Source organism: Aspergillus udagawae (assembly GCF_001078395.1).
Source record: "Aspergillus udagawae IFM 46973 DNA, scaffold_1, whole genome shotgun sequence".
In the NCBI taxonomy this organism is placed as follows: domain Eukaryota; kingdom Fungi; phylum Ascomycota; class Eurotiomycetes; order Eurotiales; family Aspergillaceae; genus Aspergillus; species Aspergillus udagawae.
In genome coordinates this window covers 2,864,257-2,884,741 of record NW_025091264.1, presented here as the reverse complement: position 1 = coordinate 2,884,741, position 20,485 = coordinate 2,864,257, and the positions used below count along the sequence as shown (strand labels likewise).

The window sequence follows — 20,485 nt, the reverse complement described above, 5'->3', positions numbered from 1 at the left end:
TACTGGTTAAGCCTGAGGCAGCGAGAGTTCATCTGACATTGCTTGCTAAGGTATCCTAACCGTTGTACTGATCTGCATCCTATTCCTCCTACAATTTTGTGCCTTCAGATTGTCTCCAACACGGACGGCAACTAGAGCAGCCATGCTTAAGCCTTCGACAAGAGAAAAGCGGTTGCGTCCGGCACATCATCCCCATAGCTGAGATGCGCCGCAGTGATGATCAGAGTCCCATCACACACCAGGTCTCCGAAAGCGCAGTATATCTTGGTGCGATCTGTGGGGAAGTTGGGGATCCGCCCTCCATCCTGCTTGTTGCGTGTGTCTCCGAACAGCACAACCCCCTTGATCATGCCCTGGACGTTGCTGGGAAGATTACGGATGGCACCGTGCATGACAGCCGCGCCCTGACTACACAATCTTTAACATCACTCGAATGATGTGATGAACGAAGGGAAAAGTACCTGTATCCACCAGCGACGATCTTTGTGTTCGGACACTTGGACGCAGCGAGTTTAAAGAGACCTGCTGCCTCGTCAATGGCAGTTTGGCTCGTGCCCTGGGGGAGGAAATTGGAAGCCAGGTCAGCGGTATAGGCTGGTCCAACGCCTTGACAGGCCACTTGGCCTGGACGACTCAGTTTGAGGGCGTTGCAAACTCCGGGGCCGGTGGTGATTCCCTTTCGTCTTGTCAATATCTACCAGAACCAGGACTGGCATGAAGTATAATACCAGAAGACCAGGCTCGGTGGAGCCCCGGGCAAAGATGAAAGTGATGGGCTCGCAGGGACCAGTCCGAAGCTCATCCCCGGCAACGGCAGCTGTCTCATTAGCAGAGAGACTGATTTCCAAAGAAACGGGGCATACCCTGCCGCATGTCAATGGCCACAGGACTGGCTACAGCCATGGCCGCGAGGGCGAGGAGTGCAAACTTCATTTTGAGAGGACTGGAGCGATCTTAATCTGCGGATGATGCTGGGGCTGGTGCTGGTGCTGCTGCTGTCTGGAATCAACCACATCCTCAAGGCGATCAGAACGCTCTCTTTATACCCTTGGACATCTTGCTGCTCAACGGTAATTGTTCAGAGTCGACCCGGCATTTCTCTTCATCTCCCCCAGCATTGTATAGGAAGAGGCCTCATCCTCGGTACGAATGCTGCTATTTTCGATGGCATTGGTCAAGAATCTGGATGCGAAGAGTTCACTCAGTCCTCCAGCCCCTCAAACCGAGGCGAAATACATGCATCCTTGTAGAGGAGGGTTGCATTCAGCTGGTAAAGGGTCACGGTGACCATCGGCGGGGGGTCTTAATATGTTTCTGCCCCATGTTTCGCGATTTTCTCCGCACAGAAAGTCTTGGCTGCGTTGAGGATGACCTGAAGAAACCCAGTAGCGGGACAGTAAATCTTAAATTAAGAGATATATACCGTGCTTGGCTGACTCCTCCCGGTATTTAGGATGAATTTGTGTTGTTTTGGAGTGAAACTGTATGCCGACTGTGGGGATGTGATGGGAGAGTCTCCCCCAGGACCAGATGTCCGAGGTCTGCGTTCTTAGATTAATATCGCCGGATATTCTGACAAATTGATGTCTGTTACACTTCGTATCATCCCCTCTTTGTCGGACTTTCGAACGCCGCAAAAGCATGTTAGAGTGATGATTACATTGACACTTCCTGGACGTTGAGCATGCCTTAGGCCCTTACAGACACGTCGATCAACTGTTCAGGCTAAAGTTTTCGCCGACAGGCTTCTCATTGGTAAACCCCGCATATATTGTCTTATCCTTTCATGACGATTTCTAGAGCTATTCGTTCAGTCAGTTTGGTGAAGAGTTCGGTAGTCTCGTCCCTCTTGGGGGATCAACGACACGCTAATGTTGGGCAAGTAGCCTCAAGCGCAACCCCTTTTTGACAGCAGAACGAAGAGATTCCGTAGAGCAAGACCAGAGTCCAGAATATTTCCTCTTTCTGATACCTGCGTTAAAATGTCAGCAACCGAGGTTTCTTGATTTGTTGCAAGATTGAGCATCCACAGCAGAAAAAGAACAGATGCGTGACTTGCCCATGTTGGCATGCAGCAACGCTTGAGGCAAGACATCTCTGATAGGCTTCAAGATGTTCACCACGTCGCTGTACCCTGTCGTCTAGTCTGTTTCTTTTCTTATGCATTGTGAAGGAGAGCATGTGATTGTTGTCCTAGTGCTGCTCAAAAACCCACGCAGTAGTTATCCACCATGACAAAGTAGGTATTCTCCACAGCGATCTGTGTCCACCAACCGAGGATGAACTCTGACTCGCAGCTTTCTGAAGCGTCTTTTGTCTAAATCAGGAAATGTCAACTTTCGTATGGTGATCTTTGCCTTTTCAGTCAGTGTTCAATGTTTGTTGGATTCCCCGCAAACACGAAATGCCAACAGATCCCATCATGCATGGAGAAAACTTCCTGTCCCCGATCATCTCTCAGGGGTAGACACGTCGACCCCTGTAATCCGTCTTCTACCCCTCGATCATCGTTAGAGTCTTATTCGACAAAACGATGAGTTGCAAACTCAAGCTATTGAGCTTGCTGGCCGCTGGTCTGACCTCCGCCGTCCATCTGACTGGGTATGAATACATCGTCGTGGGATCAGGCGCTGGAGGCGGCCCTTTGGCCGCCCGTCTCGCTCTTGCCGGACACAAGACGCTGCTGATCGAAGCAGGAGATGACCAAGGGCTCAATGTCAACTACACCGTGCCGGCATACTCGGCCATGGCCTCCGAGGACGAGAAGATGGCCTGGAACTTCTTCGTGCGCCACTATGCCGACGAGGCGAGCCAGGCACGCGACTTCAAGACCAGCTACGAGACCCCCGACGGTGAGATCTATACCGGTCTCAACCCGCCGGCCAATTCAACCATGATGGGGACCTTGTATCCCCGTACCAACACGCTGGGGGGCTGCACCGCACACAACGCCATGATCGCCGTCTATCCAGACCGCTCCGATTTTGAGTACATTGCCACGCTGACGGGCGACAGCTCATGGTCCCCGGACCACATGCGGCAGTACTTTGTTCGCATGGAGCACAACGAGTACCTCCTCCCCGGCCAAAAGGGCCACGGCTACGACGGTTGGCTACACACCGACACAGCGCCCTTGGACATCGTTCTCAAGGACCCGCAACTGCTCAGCCTGCTGACAGGCGGCGCCTTTGCCCTGGGTAACATCACCCACACGCTCATGAATTTCGGGACACTGCTCCTGGGCGACGCCAACGCCGACTCGCTCGCCCGCGACACCAAACCTGGATACTACCAGATCCCTCTGTCCAGCACCGACGGCCGCCGCAACGGGCCCCGCGAGTTCATCACGGCTGTCCGCGACGCCACGAACCCAGACGGCAGCAAGAAGTATCCGCTGGACGTCCGCATGAACTGCCACGTCACCCGCGTCGTCTTCGACACCAGCGTCTCCCCGCCCCGCGCCACAGGCGTCGAGTTCCTCGATGGCAAGCATCTCTACCGGGCCAGCCCGCTCGCCCACCACTCCCAACCCGGTACCCCCGGCTCCGCCACGGCCTCCCGCGAAGTCGTCGTCGCGGGCGGCGCCTACAACTCCCCGCAGATCCTCAAACTCAGCGGCGTCGGCCCCGCCGACGAACTCGCCCGCTTCAACATCCCCCTCGTCGCCGACCTCCCAGGCGTCGGCACAAACCTCCAAGACCACTACGAGGTCGGCGTCCAAGCGCACGTGCCATCCAACTGGACCAGTCTGCGCGGCTGCACCTTCAAACAGGGAGGAGACCCCTGCCTGGACCGCTGGGAATCCAAGCCCCTGCTGGGGAACAGGGGCATCTACTCGTCCGCCGGCTTTGCCGCAGCAATGTACTACAAGTCGACCGTCTCGGCCGACAACGCCTACGACGCCTTCGTCTTCGGCGGCCCGGTCAACTTCCGCGGGTACTTCCCTGGCTACAGCGTGAACATCACTGCGCGCCACGACTGGTTCACCTGGGCGATTCTCAAGGCGCACCCGCGCAACACCGCGGGGACGGTCAGCCTGCGCTCGGCGGACCCGCTGGACACGCCGGCCATCGTGTTCAATTACTTCAAGACGGGCGCCGACGCAGACCTGCAGGCGATCTACGAGGGGATTGAGCTTGCGCGCGATGCTCTCCGCCGCCAGCCGGTCCATACCGAGGAAGTCCTGCCTGGTGCGGAGGTTGTCAGCCAGGAGGATATCGAGACGTATGTCAGGGATACGGCGTGGGGACACCATGCGTCCTCGACTTGTCCGATTGGCGCGGACGGCGACCCGATGGCGGTGTTGGATAGCAAGTTCCGGGTGCGCAAGGTGCAGGGGCTAAGAGTAGTGGATGCGAGTGTGTACCCGCGGATTCCGGGGACGTTTACGGCTGTCTCGACGTATTTGGTTGCGGAGAAGGCGGCGGATGTTATCTTGAGTGAGTTGGCGGGTTGATCCTCATTATAGCGGGATGGTTACCATATGTGGTTAATTATTGCCATCACGGCTGAGCATTACTTGTGTTTATAATCTGTCAATAATTCTATGTACATGTACAATAGTGCATTGTTTTGCAAGCTTCACTCACAATGATCGATCATATATATCATATCGAATACTTCCTCCTCAACACATTACCCAACTCCCACCAGCGCGTCAGTGATCAGTGGACCTCGACTGAGACCAAAACCTGGTTATTTATAGGGCAGAAATTTTCTGCGTAATCTGCCAAAATGCCCCGGACATCGTGTCATGCTGCAGCTGGTCACGACGGAGAAATGAGTATCTGCGTCTGCATTTCTGTGATTCGAGCGTAGAAGATTGAACAAGACTTATGCGCCGATCAATTTCAGTCTCTCACAATGGTGGACTCTGCCTGTACTGCACAGAATGGACGCGACGCCGTCCGCCGATATGGTCGTACAGATCTCAGTTATTCCATTAGGACCGGAGATCGGCTCGATAGTGATCAGTGCCAGAAAGGACCTCAGAGTCTATTTCCGGAAGCGGCTGTAATACCAGGTACCCTCCCTTCTGGTTATGGACGGTTGTCAATGGTGCAGCTCGAGTTGGCTCAGCTGCGCGCCGACTGGCAACTACTCCAACAACCAATTCAGAGCGTTGTTCACGAGCGCCTCGCTGGTCAGACTGTGATCATTGAGAAGATCAGACAGCTTGCCGCTCTCTCGGTCAGACACTCTGGTGTGCGACGGCGGAACCAGAAGCGAAGATTCGGTTTTGAGTCTGCCCGTCAGCCCGAGGATGCCGGACTCGTCGCTGGTGTTGTATTTCGAGGGTTGCGGAAGGCTTGAGGGTTGTGGTCCGGGGGTTTGCCGCTCCGCCAGGATGGCAGTGTGCTCGATGACAAAGCGCGCCAGCCAGTGGTCCAAGTTGAACGGATTGCTCATGGTATCTTGGTAAGTGGTTTGAAAGTCGCGGAGGCGGGCAATCTAGACTTGTTAGCCATCAGGAACATAATTGATTGGGGGATGATAAGCTCACCGATTGCCGAACCGCGGGCCAATGTGTTTTCAACCCCATCAGGTATTCGAAATTCGAGACTAGATGTTGCCGTGCGGTACTCAGCTCCGACAACTCCTCGCTAAGAATCAGAGCCTGCATGTAGACACAAGAGCTGACGATGGCCACGTGCCCAAAAAGGAAGTAGTCGAGCTGACAATCGTCCACCTTTGTGAAGCAATCAATGATTTCAGAGATCGCATTGGCGCTTTTTCTGCATTGAGCAATGCCATCTGCGGTTGATGCTGCATTTCGCCCTGCCCGTGCATCCAAGGAGGGAAAGAAAAGCATTTGTCGGAAATGATGGTAGACAATATGCATGGCGAGAAAATTCCGACCCAGGCCCTGTTTAGCAAAGAATGCGAGGTTCTTAGAGCTATAGGCCAACGTGGGAGGCAAACCCCGAACCCATCCGTCCAGACACTCTTTCAGCAAAGGGACCTCGCTGACATAGGCGTCAAAGGTCATGACTCCGCGGCTGAGTCGCGTTAGAAGGACGCTGATTCGGGTGTATATGTCTAACGTCCCCGCCATCTGCGCCCACATGTCGCATCTCGACGAGGACGGAACGGGCACCTCTCGCAAGAGTTCCGGGTCATACGTGTGAAACGCGACATCGTCTACCTCCGGGAGAACATTGAGGTTGTTGAGAGAAGCTCCCGAATTCACAGACATGTCAATGATAGTCCAGGGGTCCGCAATTCGGATGGAAAGCCACGTCCGCCGCCGCTCTTCTCGATGCACAACGGTGGAAGTTGGTGGCATGGCCCATAGAGAGAGTACTTCAGCGTGCGTTCGGGCGATGCTGATGTAGACCTGCTTCGCCTGCGCATCTCCTTCTCCCCCAACGAGATGCCCCAAAAGAACCGCTCCCTGAACAGTTTCCAAGCTGGGATAGTTCACCCTCTCCTGGAATAAGCGAATGGCCTCGCCGGCATAGAGCTTGCCACGTGACTCTGGAGCAACGCCATTAAAGACAGGATTCTTCGAAAATCTGCCACTGATCAGTATCTGCAACTGTTTGAGCACCAGCTGACATACCTCGCAACGAGCGCGCACATGGCATGCACATGCATCAACGACGCTCTGCCTTCATTCAACAGGCGCATAAAGCTGGCCTCGTGGAACAATGTATGCGCGACATTGTGGATAGACCGAAAATACAAAGACACAAGCTCCAGAAAAAGGGCTGGCGTGGCCAGCAAATACAAGTCGAGCAGAGGTTCCACAGGCGGTAACTCCTGGATCCTTCTCACCGGCTTGATCTGAGCCCGTGGAGGTTCAGGCGCTGGCAGCTTCTCCGCCACAGGGTGATGGGACACCGCCGCAGAGCCATTTGTCGCAGCAGCAAACACCCCGGGTTCCGTACTAAGGCTGCATGGAATGGCCAGGGACAAACAGAGTTCGCAATTATTGTACTTGTCCCCAGCAGGGACACAGCGTCTCTTGCGAACTCTGAGTAGCGCGTTTTGCGTTGGTCAGCTTTATTCCTACGCCGATGTGTACTCAGTGTAGTTCATCTTACCGGCAGGTTGTGCACGCCCCGGCCCGTGGCCTTTTATCTCCGACGACCATGATGGAAATGATTATTGATATTCATCAATTGGCTCAACCTCATGCGCAATTAATTGCAATGGAAAACCATACTGAGTGGACTAGTCGTCTAATAATATGGTAGCATTAGCGAGGAAGAAAGGGAAAAAAAATTCAGACTTGAAGTCGCGTTGTTGTTGCTGCTGGATGGTGACTAAGCAGAAAATAGGGAGACGCCAAATATGTGTCTGTGTGCAGGCAGGATTTGTATGCACGCTGATCTTACAGTAAGACTCAGCAGAAACTTCTGGATTTAGTCATTGACAGCGTGAATCTGTTGATTGTGATAAAATCATCTGTATACAAATTTGTAGCGGCCTCAACTCGATCACCGCAAGACGGCGATGAGATTACTCGACTGGGACCGATGAATCCTTTCCCGCCATCTTAATTTGCGTTTACTAGAGCAAGACTCCCTAGCTTGGCATTGGACATTTTGTCGCTCTGTCGTCCTGTCCTATCACCAGATTCATCATTAATCAAGCTCTGCCACCCACTCGGCAGAGGAAACAACCCGCGCCTGTCTCGACAGCACCTTTTTCATCAGAATATCATGAACCTCCTGGTCTCTGTCCATGCACAGATCCTCCAGCACAGTCAGCTGGTAGTCCAGATCAGCAGCCTGCCGAACAGTTGACAGCACCGCAACGCTGGTGATTAGCCCGGCGACGACCAAATGCTCCGCTCCCAGACAGCGAAGCACAAGGTCCAGATCCGTCGCGGTAAAAGCCGACACGCGGCGCTTGGTGATGATCGGCTCGTTGGCATTCGGCGCCACGGCGGAATGGATCTCGACGGAGGTATCACCTTCGCGGAATGACTGTGACTCTCGGACTCGAGTACCCATGGCGGTGCGCGGGTGTGTGTCGGGGTATCCTTCCCGGAAAGCTGTCTTGACGTAGATGACTTTGATGTCGGATTTGCGGGCCGCTTTGATGACGGGAACGAGGCGTGCAAGGTAGGTATCCGGGTCGTCTAGGCGCTCGACGATCCCGTTTTGGATGTCCAGGACGAGGAGGGCGGATTTGGTCATGCTGCACTCAATCCGGGTGGCGCTCGGCGAAAAAGCTTGTGCAGATAGTCAAGCTTCAGAGAATACAGTGCAACTTGAATGAGCCGCAGTGCAACGTGAAAAAGGAGATGAGCTGATGTAGGCTGTGATTGTCAGATCGTCTTTTACATCCATGCATCCCGGTTCCGCTTCAGACAAGCCGGTACCGGCTGTTGACCAATTGCACACGTAGCCTTGTGGCGGGCCTGGTCCGGTACATTCGTTGTCTTTCTATGGGCACTTTATAAAGACTTTTAAGAGAAGGAAAGGCTTTTAGTAATAAAATGACTTCTTATCGGAATGGTGCTGCGGAGATCAGTTTGATGCCTTGTGCTTTATCCAGCTAGAGGCACACTATATACACTCTTTATTGGAAGTGCATTACGGAAGTAACACTAAGACTTGCTGTCCCTGTTCATCGATCTGCCATTTGGATATCAACCGCACACCTTCAGGCCGGCCAGAGAGTTGAGATCAGCGGGAATAACGCCAGCCGCAACAGCATCTAAAGGGTCAGCACCTGTTGAGCTCATATCATCGGTCAGGAGCAGCCCACCTTGGTATGACCAACGATAATCTCCTAATTGAGCCTTCCACGTCCAGAAAATCCAGCCTTGTTGCTTCTCATACGCCGTGACCTGGGCGGCGAACCACTTCTTGTAGAAATCCTTGTTAGAGTCAGGCGACCAGTCAGAGCTCCACTGCACGTTATCGGGAACGCTCAGACTCCATTCTCCCACAATGGTCGGAGTGTTGCTGTTGAGCTCGTCGCTGCAGGATGTGCTGATGTAGCTGTCCTTGGAGACGGCGACACTGGCCCATTTTAGATAGCGGTGATCGTCGTAGGCGGCGTAGTAGGTGTCAGTCAGAGCCTCGTTGGGATCACCCGAACCCCAAAGTTTGTCCATCATCTGGATGTGCAGGTAGTTGTTTTTGTCGATGTTGAGGCTTTGCTCTGCAGCGCGGATTCTCTGCGGTCAAGCGTGACGGTGAGCATTGTTTCTGTGCTTATATAAGAGCTACGCACCTTGAAAGCATTGGGATAAAAGCTGGTGCGCATCGAGCCAACCTTGTCAGCATTTTGAACAGGCTCATTAACAACCTCGAGCATTCCGACATTGCGGAACTTGTTGTTCTGGTGGATGTTGGTGGTCATCCACTCGAGGAACTTCAGCGCCCTCTCGAACTGGTAATCCTGGTAGAAACCAGCGGTGGGCGCATACTGGCCCGTAAACGGATTCTGGGGTGTCTGGGCCCCGGGAGCACCGTGCAGATCAATAATAATGTACAAGCCCGCATCACTGGCCCATCCACACAGATTCTCCAGATACTGCAATCCGCCCTGGGGGAAATGCTCACTATCCGAGTACACCAGGTCCTCACGCATCCAGTACCCGACGGGAACCCGGATGGTATTCAGGCCATAGCTCACCATCTCGGCGATGTCATCCTGCGTTATCCAGGAGCTCCAGTGGCTCGCAAACGCACTGTTCGCTTTATCCTGCCCCAGGCTAGAGACGCAGTCGAACTCGGATTTCTGGCCGCCGCACCCCATGTCCGACCACGCCTTTTCTGCGATCCATGGCTCGAAGACGAATTGAGAGCCCAGATTCACGCCTCGGATCTTGCCGTTTGAACTCGTGAAGAGGTTCGTACCGTTTGTTGCAGTGATCTTCTTGTTGACCTCGGGCAACCAGGCAGTTGCCAGGCCCGATAGAGCGCTGAGAGCTGCGAGCCTTCTAAGCATTTTGATTGTAGCAACGAACTGCCTTTCACCTAAAGAGCGATGTAAAAGGATATGTGATCCGCAGCTCTGTCGAGACAGGTAAGTGAAGCAGTCTCTATTTATCTTGATTTCCGACCCCAAAACCTGAAACGCGGATCAATGCGCCCCAGCACGGGAAATAATGCTTCGCTTCAATGCTTCAAATGCATTGGCATCAGCCGCCCCTGAGCCTGAAGACGCCCATCATTTGCTTATGCTCGCGATGTTTTCCCGGGCAGACTGAGACGCGCCAGACTTAACGCTAGCATTCTGTCCATGAAGTCGAACGTGCGATCAAATTGCTGAGATAGGCTGGAGCAGGACGGGAATGGACAATTTCTCATGGTGGATGTCTATTGCGAGACTTGCTGGCTGACGATCTTCAACGCTCGGTGTGTTGGTACGGATCTAGACTTGAGGTTGGGGGAATTAAGGGGTGATCTGGCTGGTAAGGTAGCATCGAAGAAAGGATGTAGGAAACGAGATGCAACAATACAGTACATCACTGGAATAGAAAAGAAAATAAAAGGACTAGAAGCTCAAACGGTCTGATCCAGGGGAGTCCCTGGAATTAGAGGTCGCAAGTGATCGTCGTCTTAACGGTCAACTCTAGGATTTGCCTATTTGGGGAAATGGTGTTCTTCAGCTCACCTCTCCAGTCGACACCCCAACGAGAATCCGAAAGATTCGCGATAATGAATTGTCAAGGTGAATCTGATTCTCAATTGCATTCAACTGAAAATAGCAATCGGACTCGTCATCGTACTTCTCAGTTTCGCCGTCTCTCCGCGCAAGTATTCGATGTTTATATACTCTCGGAACGAAGCATGATAAAAACACTGCTTAGTTGGCTTCTGAGAACGATTATAGAATGGCTTCTCAACCATCACATGCATCCTTCTCATAGCCTTTCCATGTCAGTGTTCTCCGATGATTAATCTGGACTGAGGGAAGTTCGTAGTCCGGCTATAGATGGAAAGACCTGGATCGAGCCAGCCTGGCCACAATCGAGGTTGAATATTGTCTATCTACAACCCATTTCTTTGTATGGCCCCAGACCCAATCTCCTATTACATAATGTCTGCTCACTGATCCACTTCCTGGGGCACTCCCACCAAGAACGACGGGGTCAGGCCCGGTATCAGCCCATGAATGCGTCAGCGGGACGCGGTGACGGGGCTACAACTTTCTCACGATGAAGCAGCTGCATATCCACGGTCCCGAACTGGCACAGTTCCCAAAGGCACAATATCGGACGATGGATATATATTCGGAATTCGAGGCTAGAGAATCGCAAGAACAGCAGTACAGCCGGCAGGCGCACGATTCATCCAACTATATTGGGCTCATCGGACCACCCCAGATAGCACCTTGACCAAGACAACTAGCCGCAAGGCGTCGGGCTATTGACGAACGCATGAGCTCGGTAGTCAACGAGGAGCTGTACCTTGACCCCCCACTTTCGGATAACGGGGAGATCTGCCAGGACATGCTGTTAGCTGTGAAGCTCGCGGCTTTTCCTCGCTGACATTGCGTATGGGCTTTCGCGGCTCCATGTCGCAACATAACTCAGAAACTCCATAAAATCTTCTGTTGACTCCATGGGCTGCAGTCAATATCTCGCTCACCACCTGAGCCAGTTGATCCCACTTTGGTGAATGGCCGCGAATAATTGCTGCATACGGTTGAATGCGGGATCGCGATCCGGCGCTTAATGGCACGATCCGCTATCTTATTAGAAGCAGACGCGACCCACTGTGATGGTTCAGAACAAGGGTTGGGTTGATCCAAATGCAAAGATGACCTGATCAGTTATCCCGACCAGGGAATCCCGCCAAGGCACACACCAACTCCCACATGCGGTGTGTGGGGAGGCCAGATACGTTTTCCAGCTTGACATTCGTATCTCGGATCCGAGAGCTCGATCTCATATTCACCCCACGCTGTTCAATCCCAGATTCAATCTATGCTGTGTAGGACTCTAGAATGTAGAGTTAGAAGGTGAGCCAAATCCCGAGTAGAAGTCATATTATGCAACATCCATGTCCAATTTGTGTCAGATTGACAGTCCTAGTTCCCACCGGCGTCCTGCGTCGGAGCCGAAAATCACGGATGTATCCGTAACAACAGCAGCTAAGAAAAGACGAAGTCCGATCAAAATCAAATCGGGCTTTTGACGATCGAGCAATGGATGTCACTGGTCACTACTAGTACTCTGTACTGGACAGTGGACAATTCTAATGATAAACTCCGCATGCTGAGACCCACTGAAGTTAGTCAAACAATCAAAAGCCACGGTCGGAGTCAATAATGATATGGCATGTAAATAACTTACCTCTTCCAACAGTCTTGTAGCCTTCTGGTGTCTGTCCCTTGGGGTCTGGGCTCTACCCAAGGGAGACTATCTAGCTGTAGAGGCCCCTGTAATCTATTCTCGGCTGGACCGGGAACTCCGCTCGGAGGAAACTGTTGGTTAGTTCTGTTTGATAATTTGCTGGATTGCTGCAGAGTGGCTTCGGAATGAAATGAAGTTTGGCAAGTTGCTCCCTTACGATATGCTCATCATGAGATGCGACCCTAGATAGTCAGAAGTAGCCATTCTAGCTAACCTCCCCTTGTCTACGGTCATAAATCATATATCGGTTGTGGGTATTACTATATGCGGCTAGGACGGATGGAGTGGATCTACTCCGTATCATCTCAGTGTAACCGAAGTAAGTAGATGTCAAGTTTCAACGAATATGGAGAAGGATCTAGTCTGGAAAGGGATAATGTAGGTAGAGCTGTTGGACAGTTCCTTTGACTTGAATGGGAGAAGATGAATCACAACGTCAAAGCGAGAAGGAATGGACCATCAGGAATTCGGGCTCGGCTCCTTTTACCTACTACCAAGTAAGTTCGGATACCTACCTGAACGTGTCTGCACAGTCAATGTCAGACAATCAACAGACTCGTTGTCGGCCGAAGCGGGAATACCTCGGTCGGCTTTTAAGCACAAACCCCATCCGCGTCCAGTCACCAGGCAGTTCTCATGGCGATCTCCGAGGATAGACAATCCAGGGGCGCATGGTTGCAGTGCATGAGGGATGCTAGCCCCTCGTCGACTACTACAAATACGGCTCTTACCCAACTGACTACGATGAGTTGATCACTCATTCGCTCACTCCTACCATGTGCACTCGGGGGAACTCCCACCCCTCGTGTAAGGTACTCTCGGATAAGTTTGCTTGGGAAGCGAGACAATGCGACATTTGTAAGAAAAGTGCCAGAAGCATGGTGAGATCATACGCTCAAAACAGCCTCGAAAATGCTTCTCGACCATCTAAACGGGTGTATGCGGGATTGATGGGATTCGCCTACCACGCATAATCTCAAAAGATCGGCATATGTGTCAAATGCGGGGCTAAATGTACGAAAAAAAATATCTATCTCGTGTCATAAATTTGCCATGCCCATACTGGGGAATAACATCACGTCGGACACGCTGTCGAGTATGGTACGCATGTTCTTCCCCTGCGGCGCAGGAACGTATTCGGAGAACTGAGCTGCTGTGGTGCTGAGAGCGATCGATGGTGAGGACGCAGGGATCAGCATTGGGGTGGCGATGCTGGAAACCGTGTTCGTGGTCTCGGAGCCCGATCCCAATCTCTCAGGTTCCTTAGCACGCAATGCAGCGCTGATCTGCTGGAGGGCACGGAGCGACGACGCAAGGTGTTTCGCAGACTCCGTCTGGCTGTTCTGATTTTCCTGTCCTCCGGCGTACACATGATCCGCCAGGACAAGTTCAAGCCTCCGAATGAGGTCATACGTTCGAGCTCGATAACGTTCCTCGAGATGTGCAACCAGCAGAAAGGCAGATGCGATTGTGCGCTGCAGGCTGATCCAAGTCCGGGAACAGTGCGGGTTGAACGAATGCAGCTCGACAAATGCATCGATCGTGTTCATCAGATTCGTCAGGCAATCATCGCGGATTATCGCCCGCCGCTCATCGTCCAGATGCGCATCCGGGTCTAACGAAACGCGACAGAGAACGGAGAGAAAGTACGACGAGTGCAGACGTAACTCTGCTCGCTCGATATGATCCGCCAAAGTGACGCAATGGTCAGGAGAGCGCAAATGCGGGACACCTTCGGCGATGATTCGTCCGAAGCGCTGCTTATACTCTCTAATCTCGTGATATCGCAGTTGAGAATGATGTGGATACATTCGCATCCGCAACACTTCCAGAACGACCGAAACTAGCCGGCAAAGTGACTCAAAATACGATCGATGACCGGGCATCGATTTGGGATCATAGGGAATTTCCGGCTGACTAACCATCGTGATTGATGGTCGATCGTATGCCAAGGAGAAATGACTGTTCTGAAAAGCCATTGCCCACCTGTTGAGCATCGTGAGAATGGTGCCACTCGTGGCTAAAAGTAACTGGGATGGCACTTACCACACCCTCCTGCGAGCCGCTTGAACATCTCGCGCAAAGCCCGATGATTCGACATGAAGACCGAGGACCATACACATGCGCTCCGTCATCCCTGCGAGCATGTCGGTGAGTTCAGAGTCATGGAAGCTGCCAAGCAAGAAGATCGCTCACCTAGCAACGTGTATGACGCGCCCGCGTTCATATTATAGGACAAGACGTGACTTATGATCAACAGAACTTGGATCACTTCAAGCGTCGGTTGCGACACATAGTTCAACATTCGCAAACACTGATATGCGCAGGAAACTGGAAGACGATCAGCCATGGAAGGTCACTCGATGATGGAAAAAATACGCACCATAGACCCAGGAGGTCAACTCCCGCTCTTTACCTGGCAAGTCGGACAGTTGACACCCGGATGCAAGCACGGCGAAGAGCAGACTCAGGAAGGCCAGGTTCATTCCGAATGGCTTGACCAAGCCATTGGTATCTGGCCGGTAAACACCTCCGGCTGCCTTGCGGCCTCGCAAAAGTCGATCCATATTTTGTTCTAATCTGGCGACGTCTGGAAGCACCGGATACAGTACAGCTGCGATGTCTCTATAAAAACCCATGAATCTGCAGAGAAAAACTTCGATTAGCAAGGCGAATCAACCGACCATCGAAACCAATTTGCATACCGTCGACATTGGTCATCATCGGGTAATACTCCACAAACGCCGGCGATGTTAAATGTATACGGATCCGACGACCATAGGTCAACGAAAGGGTATGCGGCCGACTCGTTTCCCATCGCCAGCTCCGCGAGAAGGTCATCCTTAGGCAGCGCCTGCGCAGTTTCCTCGGAAACCTTCGACTTGTTCAAAATATCCACGAGTGCTGATCTCGACCCTATATGGACGGAGCCTGTTCGCAGCACGTCTGGCTCATAGATGCCTTCGGACCTCGGGGACCCTTCTTTTTCAGGGGATACGTCCGTGACGGCGTTGCCGGGTTTCCTCCGCGCGTGTGTATCGAACAATGAGTGCAAACTGCCCATTATCTGTTCCATTGCGCGCATCTTGGCGTTAATCTCATCCCATTCTCCCTGTGTGATCATCACAGTATCCGACAATGGGTCCTGGTCGGGAGTGGAATCAGTGCCTGTCCCAGGTCCAAACGAAGCATCGCGGCTCGAGGTATTTGTAGTTTGGTAAGTCGGAGTGTACGACGGTAGAGAGGAGAAGTATGGGGTTTTAGGCAGAGTCGTCGTGGGAGTCGGTGTAGTTAGCGGATATGGGTCCTTGGGAGGGGGGCGGCCATAGGAGCAGTTGAAGTTGCGCTTGACGCAATTGCCGCATGGTACATTGCGATCGCAACGGACCTTACTCGCACGACAGGGTAGACAGGTCTTGCACTCGCGGGGCCGGCGCCGGATAGGATATGTAGGCATCGTGTGCTTTCCGGAGTGTGATCTGTCCAGACTCTCGTCCCTACCGCCCCGCTTTGGAGAGATGGGAGAAGGATGGACGCGAGGGAGGAAAAGAGGAGAGGAGAAGCGGAAGATTGTCTGTGCGACAAGATAGACCACGCGGAGTTTGCATAGGACTATTTTAAATTAATATTAGGAATCCTCGTGATTGATCGGATTTTGGTTTTGCGACAAGAAGTAGAAATCAAAGCGATAAAACCGGAAGCCGAAACTGATAGCGATGCACAAGTGTGCAATTGGCTACACCAAAGAGCCCGCGTAGATGGTTAGGTAGCTTGCGACCGCGGCAACGGAGTTGAGCTGAAAGGCCGATGAGGTTCGTCTCGATGAACACCTATATCTATTCTGCAGGATACGAAACGACACTTTCATAGGTCAGGTACGTAGATAGGATTATAGTATGGTACCTGTCGGGACTTGATGATGAAAGAGTTCCAGATCGAAGAAGAAGAGAAGAGGTCGATCACGCCGCTCCGAGGCCCAGGCGATCTTGCTCTTGTCTGGATAGATCGAATCCTTGGGGCTGTCCCAACCGGGCAGTGGAGCCAAGAGTAGGTGACCATACACTTGGAACTCTGGAAGATGAGGCTTCGTGCGATGGTGCAGTGTCGATCTTGATGTCAATCTCGCGTGGTGTTGAACTTTCAGGCTATTTCAAATTATCACTAATTCAGGGTCATCAGAGATGGAAGGTTATTCCCGATCATGGAAGTGTTTTCCTTGACTGATGTTAAGCCGAAGTGGGATTTCGGGTTATGGATTGGCCTAGCCAATCCCTGGTCAACTATCAGCACTTCCACTCTTTCGCGGTCCAAAGCACAATAATAGCTAAGGTTATCTACTGGGCACCGGATTTTCCTTTTGAACTTTTGATTCATATTGAAACGTAATGCAGCATTTGTCTATGACATTAACATTCATCATAACAAATATGGTTCTATATACATTAAATCATGAAACATCCTCAATTCATCATCTAGAATGCTTTTTAAATTGATAGAATAGAGCATCCACCCTTCACTGAAAGGAAAAGAAGAGCGAATTGCGTCCGGATTGACCCATATCATGTTTTATTGCCTGGTTTGACCGGTGTGACCTGCGGCACAGCCCACCAGTCATGCCAGCGTGCCTTTGACCCAACCTCCGGGATCTCTACTCGTAGACTGACGCGGTGACCGTCGGCGGGGGAGCTGGTTCCTCCAGAGTCGGCGAGCGCCTTCTTCACCGCTTCGATAGCGATGCTTGCGCCGATGCAGGCCCGCATCGTGTCCTTAACCTCGCATTTCCAGTCTTCTTCGATGGCCGGCGCATGGTACGTTTCGCCCTGTGAGTTCTTAATGAAAGTACCATTGGCGAGTGTGGCTTCCCAGGCCTTGCGGGCTTCTGAAATCGCCTTTGAGGCACGTTCTAAGACAACTCCATCGCTGTCCCCTTCCAGAATCGCTTCCCGGCGATACTCTTCGTACGGCACAAGTTCCGGCAGGCTGATAGGGATGAAAGGCTTCATTCGAATTTCGTAGCGCAGCCGCTCGCTGGAGTACGCTCCCGGAGCAGAGGCTGTCGGCAGGAGATTGTGCCGAGCGAGGAGTACATACAGAGCATGCAGGGATATCGCAAAGGCATCGATAGCAACGATATGTGTGGTGAGTCTCTCAAGGAGTCGAAGGGTCCTGTGAAAACCGGACTGCCGTTCGGCTGAGTTGCACTTCATTGCAGCCATAGCAGCCAGGTTTCGTTTGGCGGCCGCAACCGTAAATGTGCGTATTCGGTCGATGTGAGCAAGGTGCGTGGAGCAAATGTGAGAAAGATACCAGTACATCCCAGCAAGTTCTTCGGGTGCGTAGATTGAGAGTTCGAAACCCAGCTGAATGATAAGACGGAATTGGCTCAGCTTCTGGTGGTATGCCCAGCTGCTGAGGGGGTAAGAGTAAGTGGCGTCGCCGTTCGAGAGTGTAAGAGGAGATTCTTCACTGAGAGTACGAAGTTGCTCATCGAGTTCTTCGGCCTGGACAAAGGTCAGTATTGGTCTGGACTGAGCATCATTCAGTGTCAACTCGGGTTGCATACCTCCATCTGAAGATTATCCCAATCGATAATTGTATGGCAGAGTGTCCGACGAATGCGACATCGGTTCAGGCACGCACTTCGAAAAGTGTCTACGAAGGGCTATATGAAGGTCAGAAAATGCCGTCTACGCGAAAGAAGCGGCTGAGTCTAAATAAGGGTGGACACGAGCCTCACCTGAGCAAAACGTTTCACAAAAGCGTCCATCCGCTGGGCAATCTGAAACCGAGGGTCCGAGGGCACCTCAGTATCGTCAATGTTGGCATCAAGAAGCACGCTCGAAGAGAGGACAAATTCGGACAATTCGTCGTACAGAAGTCCTTTGAGCGAGACTTTTCCAAGGACAGTCATGTTGCTCAGGATGAAAGTTTGGGTAAGTGAACGGATATAAACGGATGGTTGAGGTTTTCGAGAAAGCAATGTCCAAGCGGCGACCTTAATTCGTTAAAAGATATATTCAGATTCATCCTTCATGTGGAAAGGCTTAGAATACCTTCAAATTGTACGGGCCCCCATACTCAACGAGTTCCTGTAGGTCAATTGCATCTCGACACAACCGTCGTAGATGCGCCAGCGCATCCTCGAAACTAATCTTCACCATTGGCCGAGGGGGCACCGTGCTGGCCAATCTCCGCTGAATCTTGACACTGAAGGCATCGGGTACAGGCTTTCCGAGAGTGACTGATTTGGTAAGGGAAGACAACTGGGATAAGCAAGACGAAAAGTAGCCGGTTGACTTGTTCTGTAAGATGTCAATGTCATGGCCCAATGCGAGGAGGAACTCGCGTCGAAAGATCAACCGAGATGTGATTGCATCACGCAAGTCTTGATCGAGAGCATCGGCTGCTGCTTCAGTCCAGGAGACCGCCTCATCGAGGAGGTCTCGAAAGTGTTTCACATCGAACGGTGACAGTAAGCTGCGACTGTACAGCTGAGTGACAAAGTCCTCTTCCTGCAGAGAATCAGAAAATGTCTGGTAAGCCTGGTAAACTTCAAGAACCAACTTCGTAGTAGAACTCCGCTGAAACTCGCGAATGGACAAAGTCACAGCACTTAACCAGCGCAAGGCAGTAAGCGCGGAGTACAATATGTAACAGTTCGGAGTTTTTCTTCCTGTTACCCAACTTTTCACGCGCAAACCGAGCATCTTCGAAGGTTTTGGGTATCGGCCATAACAGTTTATCGAGGTACAAGGACGTGAAAAGGGTCTGCGATAGTGGATGTCCCATATGCCATGCCATCTGCCATGGTACAACCCGTTCAGTCAAACACTGATGACCGCTATCTTTGCGAGGGGGAGCCACTCACCTCATGGCAAAGCAACTCGTCCATGATTCCCACTACTTCTTCCGGAGCCAGCTCCCGCATGATGTTGTAGTCGTCCTCCAAGGCTTGCGCGTGATTCTCTCCAGGCCCGAGGTACCCGCTGTCCATCTTTGAATCCATTATCTGCCGGGAGTCAAGACCGGTCAGTCGATGACAAAGTTTCACGATCGTGTATCAGCGGGTTAAAAGAATTGCAACCGACCTCCAAGGCGCCGACTGCCTCGAACAGTGTGAAGTACTCATCTTTGACGAGCTCTCCTGTTCGCAGCTCTAGCAAAAAGATGAACGGTCAGTATATCTTTTCAATGCAGCAGACAGCTGGTCAAATAACAATGTGTAAGGAAGACAGTGAACGAAAACAGGCTTCTTACTCGAAGCAGCTTGTGTAAATACATCTGTGATGTCGCGTGGGACCACCGACTGCGAAACGACTCGCATCGTCGGGACGCGGACTTCGTTACTTGGCAGCATTAATATTCATCCACGACCATCTGCAGCCCGCTACGAGGTTGAACATCTATAAAAAATTGACTTTGAGGGCGATGGCTCAAATGAGGGACAAGACGGCGGAGGGAGCGGGGAGTTGGCGGACAGTACGTATGCGACTCGCGGAAATGAAACCCACAAGGACGTAAAGACCGCAGAGACTTGATGTGGGCGGAGTGCGGACGTCTGTTTACAGAACTCTTTACACTACACCCAGGTAGACTCTACATTTCAACACCTATAAATGGCAGGAAGAAAGTATTCCTTCTATTGAATTCAACAAACAGGCCAATATTGCTACAGTGATTGTTCCTCCCCGCGGGTAAAGCTTCCCCTGGGCCTTTGATAGCCCAATTCGCTCTCTATATCATCGCAACGAAGATCGTTTTCGGAGGAATAGTCTACTTCGACTCGGCCTGAGCAGCCTGCTGGTTGGTTTCGGCGATGGTCTTGACTTCGCCCTGCTTGCCGTTCTGTATTCAAGCGAGAAATCCGTTAGCCAAATCCAACCAGTCATTGTACCCATCACCACCACAACCCAGCACAACAATGATTATATACGAACCTCCCACTTGGAAAAACGCAGTTCCGACTGTCCACGGCGCTCCGCAGCGAGACGAGGGCCGTCCTTGAGAGATCTGCGGACGGCGCGGGCAGCGACGGCCAGGTAGCGGTTGTAGCTACAAAAAGTCAGTACCGGATCGGTCGCGCATTGTTAAACGGCATCGTCGGTAGGATTGGTTGTACATACGTCAAACCAGCGGCTTTCCACGCAGCTGCCATTTTGA

The 20,485-nt window shown here is 52.1% G+C and overlaps 8 protein-coding genes across 8 annotated transcripts; 1 reads left to right on the top strand and 7 right to left on the bottom strand.

Annotated features, from left to right (window-relative positions):
• Positions 1–146: 146 nt before the first annotated feature.
• Aud_000922 (cutinase family protein) lies at positions 147–933 on the bottom strand (the record flags this gene model as incomplete). Its single annotated transcript, XM_043286426.1, has 4 exons — positions 147–408; positions 462–676; positions 729–817; positions 864–933. The coding sequence occupies 4 exons, from the start codon at positions 931–933 to the stop codon at positions 147–149; spliced, it is 636 nt and encodes a 211-aa protein (XP_043142361.1).
• Positions 934–2,533: 1,600 nt separating this feature from the next.
• On the top strand, positions 2,534–4,456 carry Aud_000921 (choline dehydrogenase family protein; the record flags this gene model as incomplete). Its single annotated transcript, XM_043286425.1, has 1 exon — positions 2,534–4,456. One exon carries the CDS (start codon positions 2,534–2,536, stop codon positions 4,454–4,456), a length of 1,923 nt encoding a protein of 640 aa, XP_043142360.1.
• Positions 4,457–5,097: 641 nt separating this feature from the next.
• Aud_000920 (putative C6 transcription factor) lies at positions 5,098–7,096 on the bottom strand (the record flags this gene model as incomplete). The annotated part of the gene is made up of 4 exons (XM_043286424.1): positions 5,098–5,451; positions 5,504–6,515; positions 6,563–6,976; positions 7,047–7,096. The coding sequence occupies 4 exons, from the start codon at positions 7,094–7,096 to the stop codon at positions 5,098–5,100; spliced, it is 1,830 nt and encodes a 609-aa protein (XP_043142359.1).
• A 493-nt stretch (positions 7,097–7,589) lies between these two features.
• Aud_000919 (cysteine hydrolase family protein) lies at positions 7,590–8,147 on the bottom strand (the record flags this gene model as incomplete). Its single annotated transcript, XM_043286423.1, has 1 exon — positions 7,590–8,147. The coding sequence occupies one exon, from the start codon at positions 8,145–8,147 to the stop codon at positions 7,590–7,592; it is 558 nt and encodes a 185-aa protein (XP_043142358.1).
• Positions 8,148–8,602: 455 nt separating this feature from the next.
• Aud_000918 (glycoside hydrolase family 5 protein) lies at positions 8,603–9,912 on the bottom strand (the record flags this gene model as incomplete). The annotated part of the gene is made up of 2 exons (XM_043286422.1): positions 8,603–9,136; positions 9,193–9,912. The coding sequence occupies 2 exons, from the start codon at positions 9,910–9,912 to the stop codon at positions 8,603–8,605; spliced, it is 1,254 nt and encodes a 417-aa protein (XP_043142357.1).
• Positions 9,913–13,365: 3,453 nt separating this feature from the next.
• Aud_000917 (uncharacterized protein) lies at positions 13,366–15,782 on the bottom strand (the record flags this gene model as incomplete). The annotated part of the gene is made up of 5 exons (XM_043286421.1): positions 13,366–14,311; positions 14,372–14,462; positions 14,522–14,656; positions 14,709–14,950; positions 15,031–15,782. The coding sequence occupies 5 exons, from the start codon at positions 15,780–15,782 to the stop codon at positions 13,366–13,368; spliced, it is 2,166 nt and encodes a 721-aa protein (XP_043142356.1).
• Positions 15,783–16,884: 1,102 nt separating this feature from the next.
• Positions 16,885–19,649, bottom strand: Aud_000916 (N-alpha-acetyltransferase 35, NatC auxiliary subunit; the record flags this gene model as incomplete). The annotated part of the gene is made up of 7 exons (XM_043286420.1): positions 16,885–17,826; positions 18,063–18,320; positions 18,379–18,837; positions 18,890–19,126; positions 19,194–19,334; positions 19,414–19,481; positions 19,583–19,649. 7 exons carry the CDS (start codon positions 19,647–19,649, stop codon positions 16,885–16,887), a joined length of 2,172 nt encoding a protein of 723 aa, XP_043142355.1.
• A 449-nt stretch (positions 19,650–20,098) lies between these two features.
• On the bottom strand, positions 20,099–20,480 carry Aud_000915 (ATP synthase subunit epsilon family protein; the record flags this gene model as incomplete). Its single annotated transcript, XM_043286419.1, has 3 exons — positions 20,099–20,170; positions 20,263–20,377; positions 20,449–20,480. The coding sequence occupies 3 exons, from the start codon at positions 20,478–20,480 to the stop codon at positions 20,099–20,101; spliced, it is 219 nt and encodes a 72-aa protein (XP_043142354.1).
• Positions 20,481–20,485: the final 5 nt, after the last annotated feature.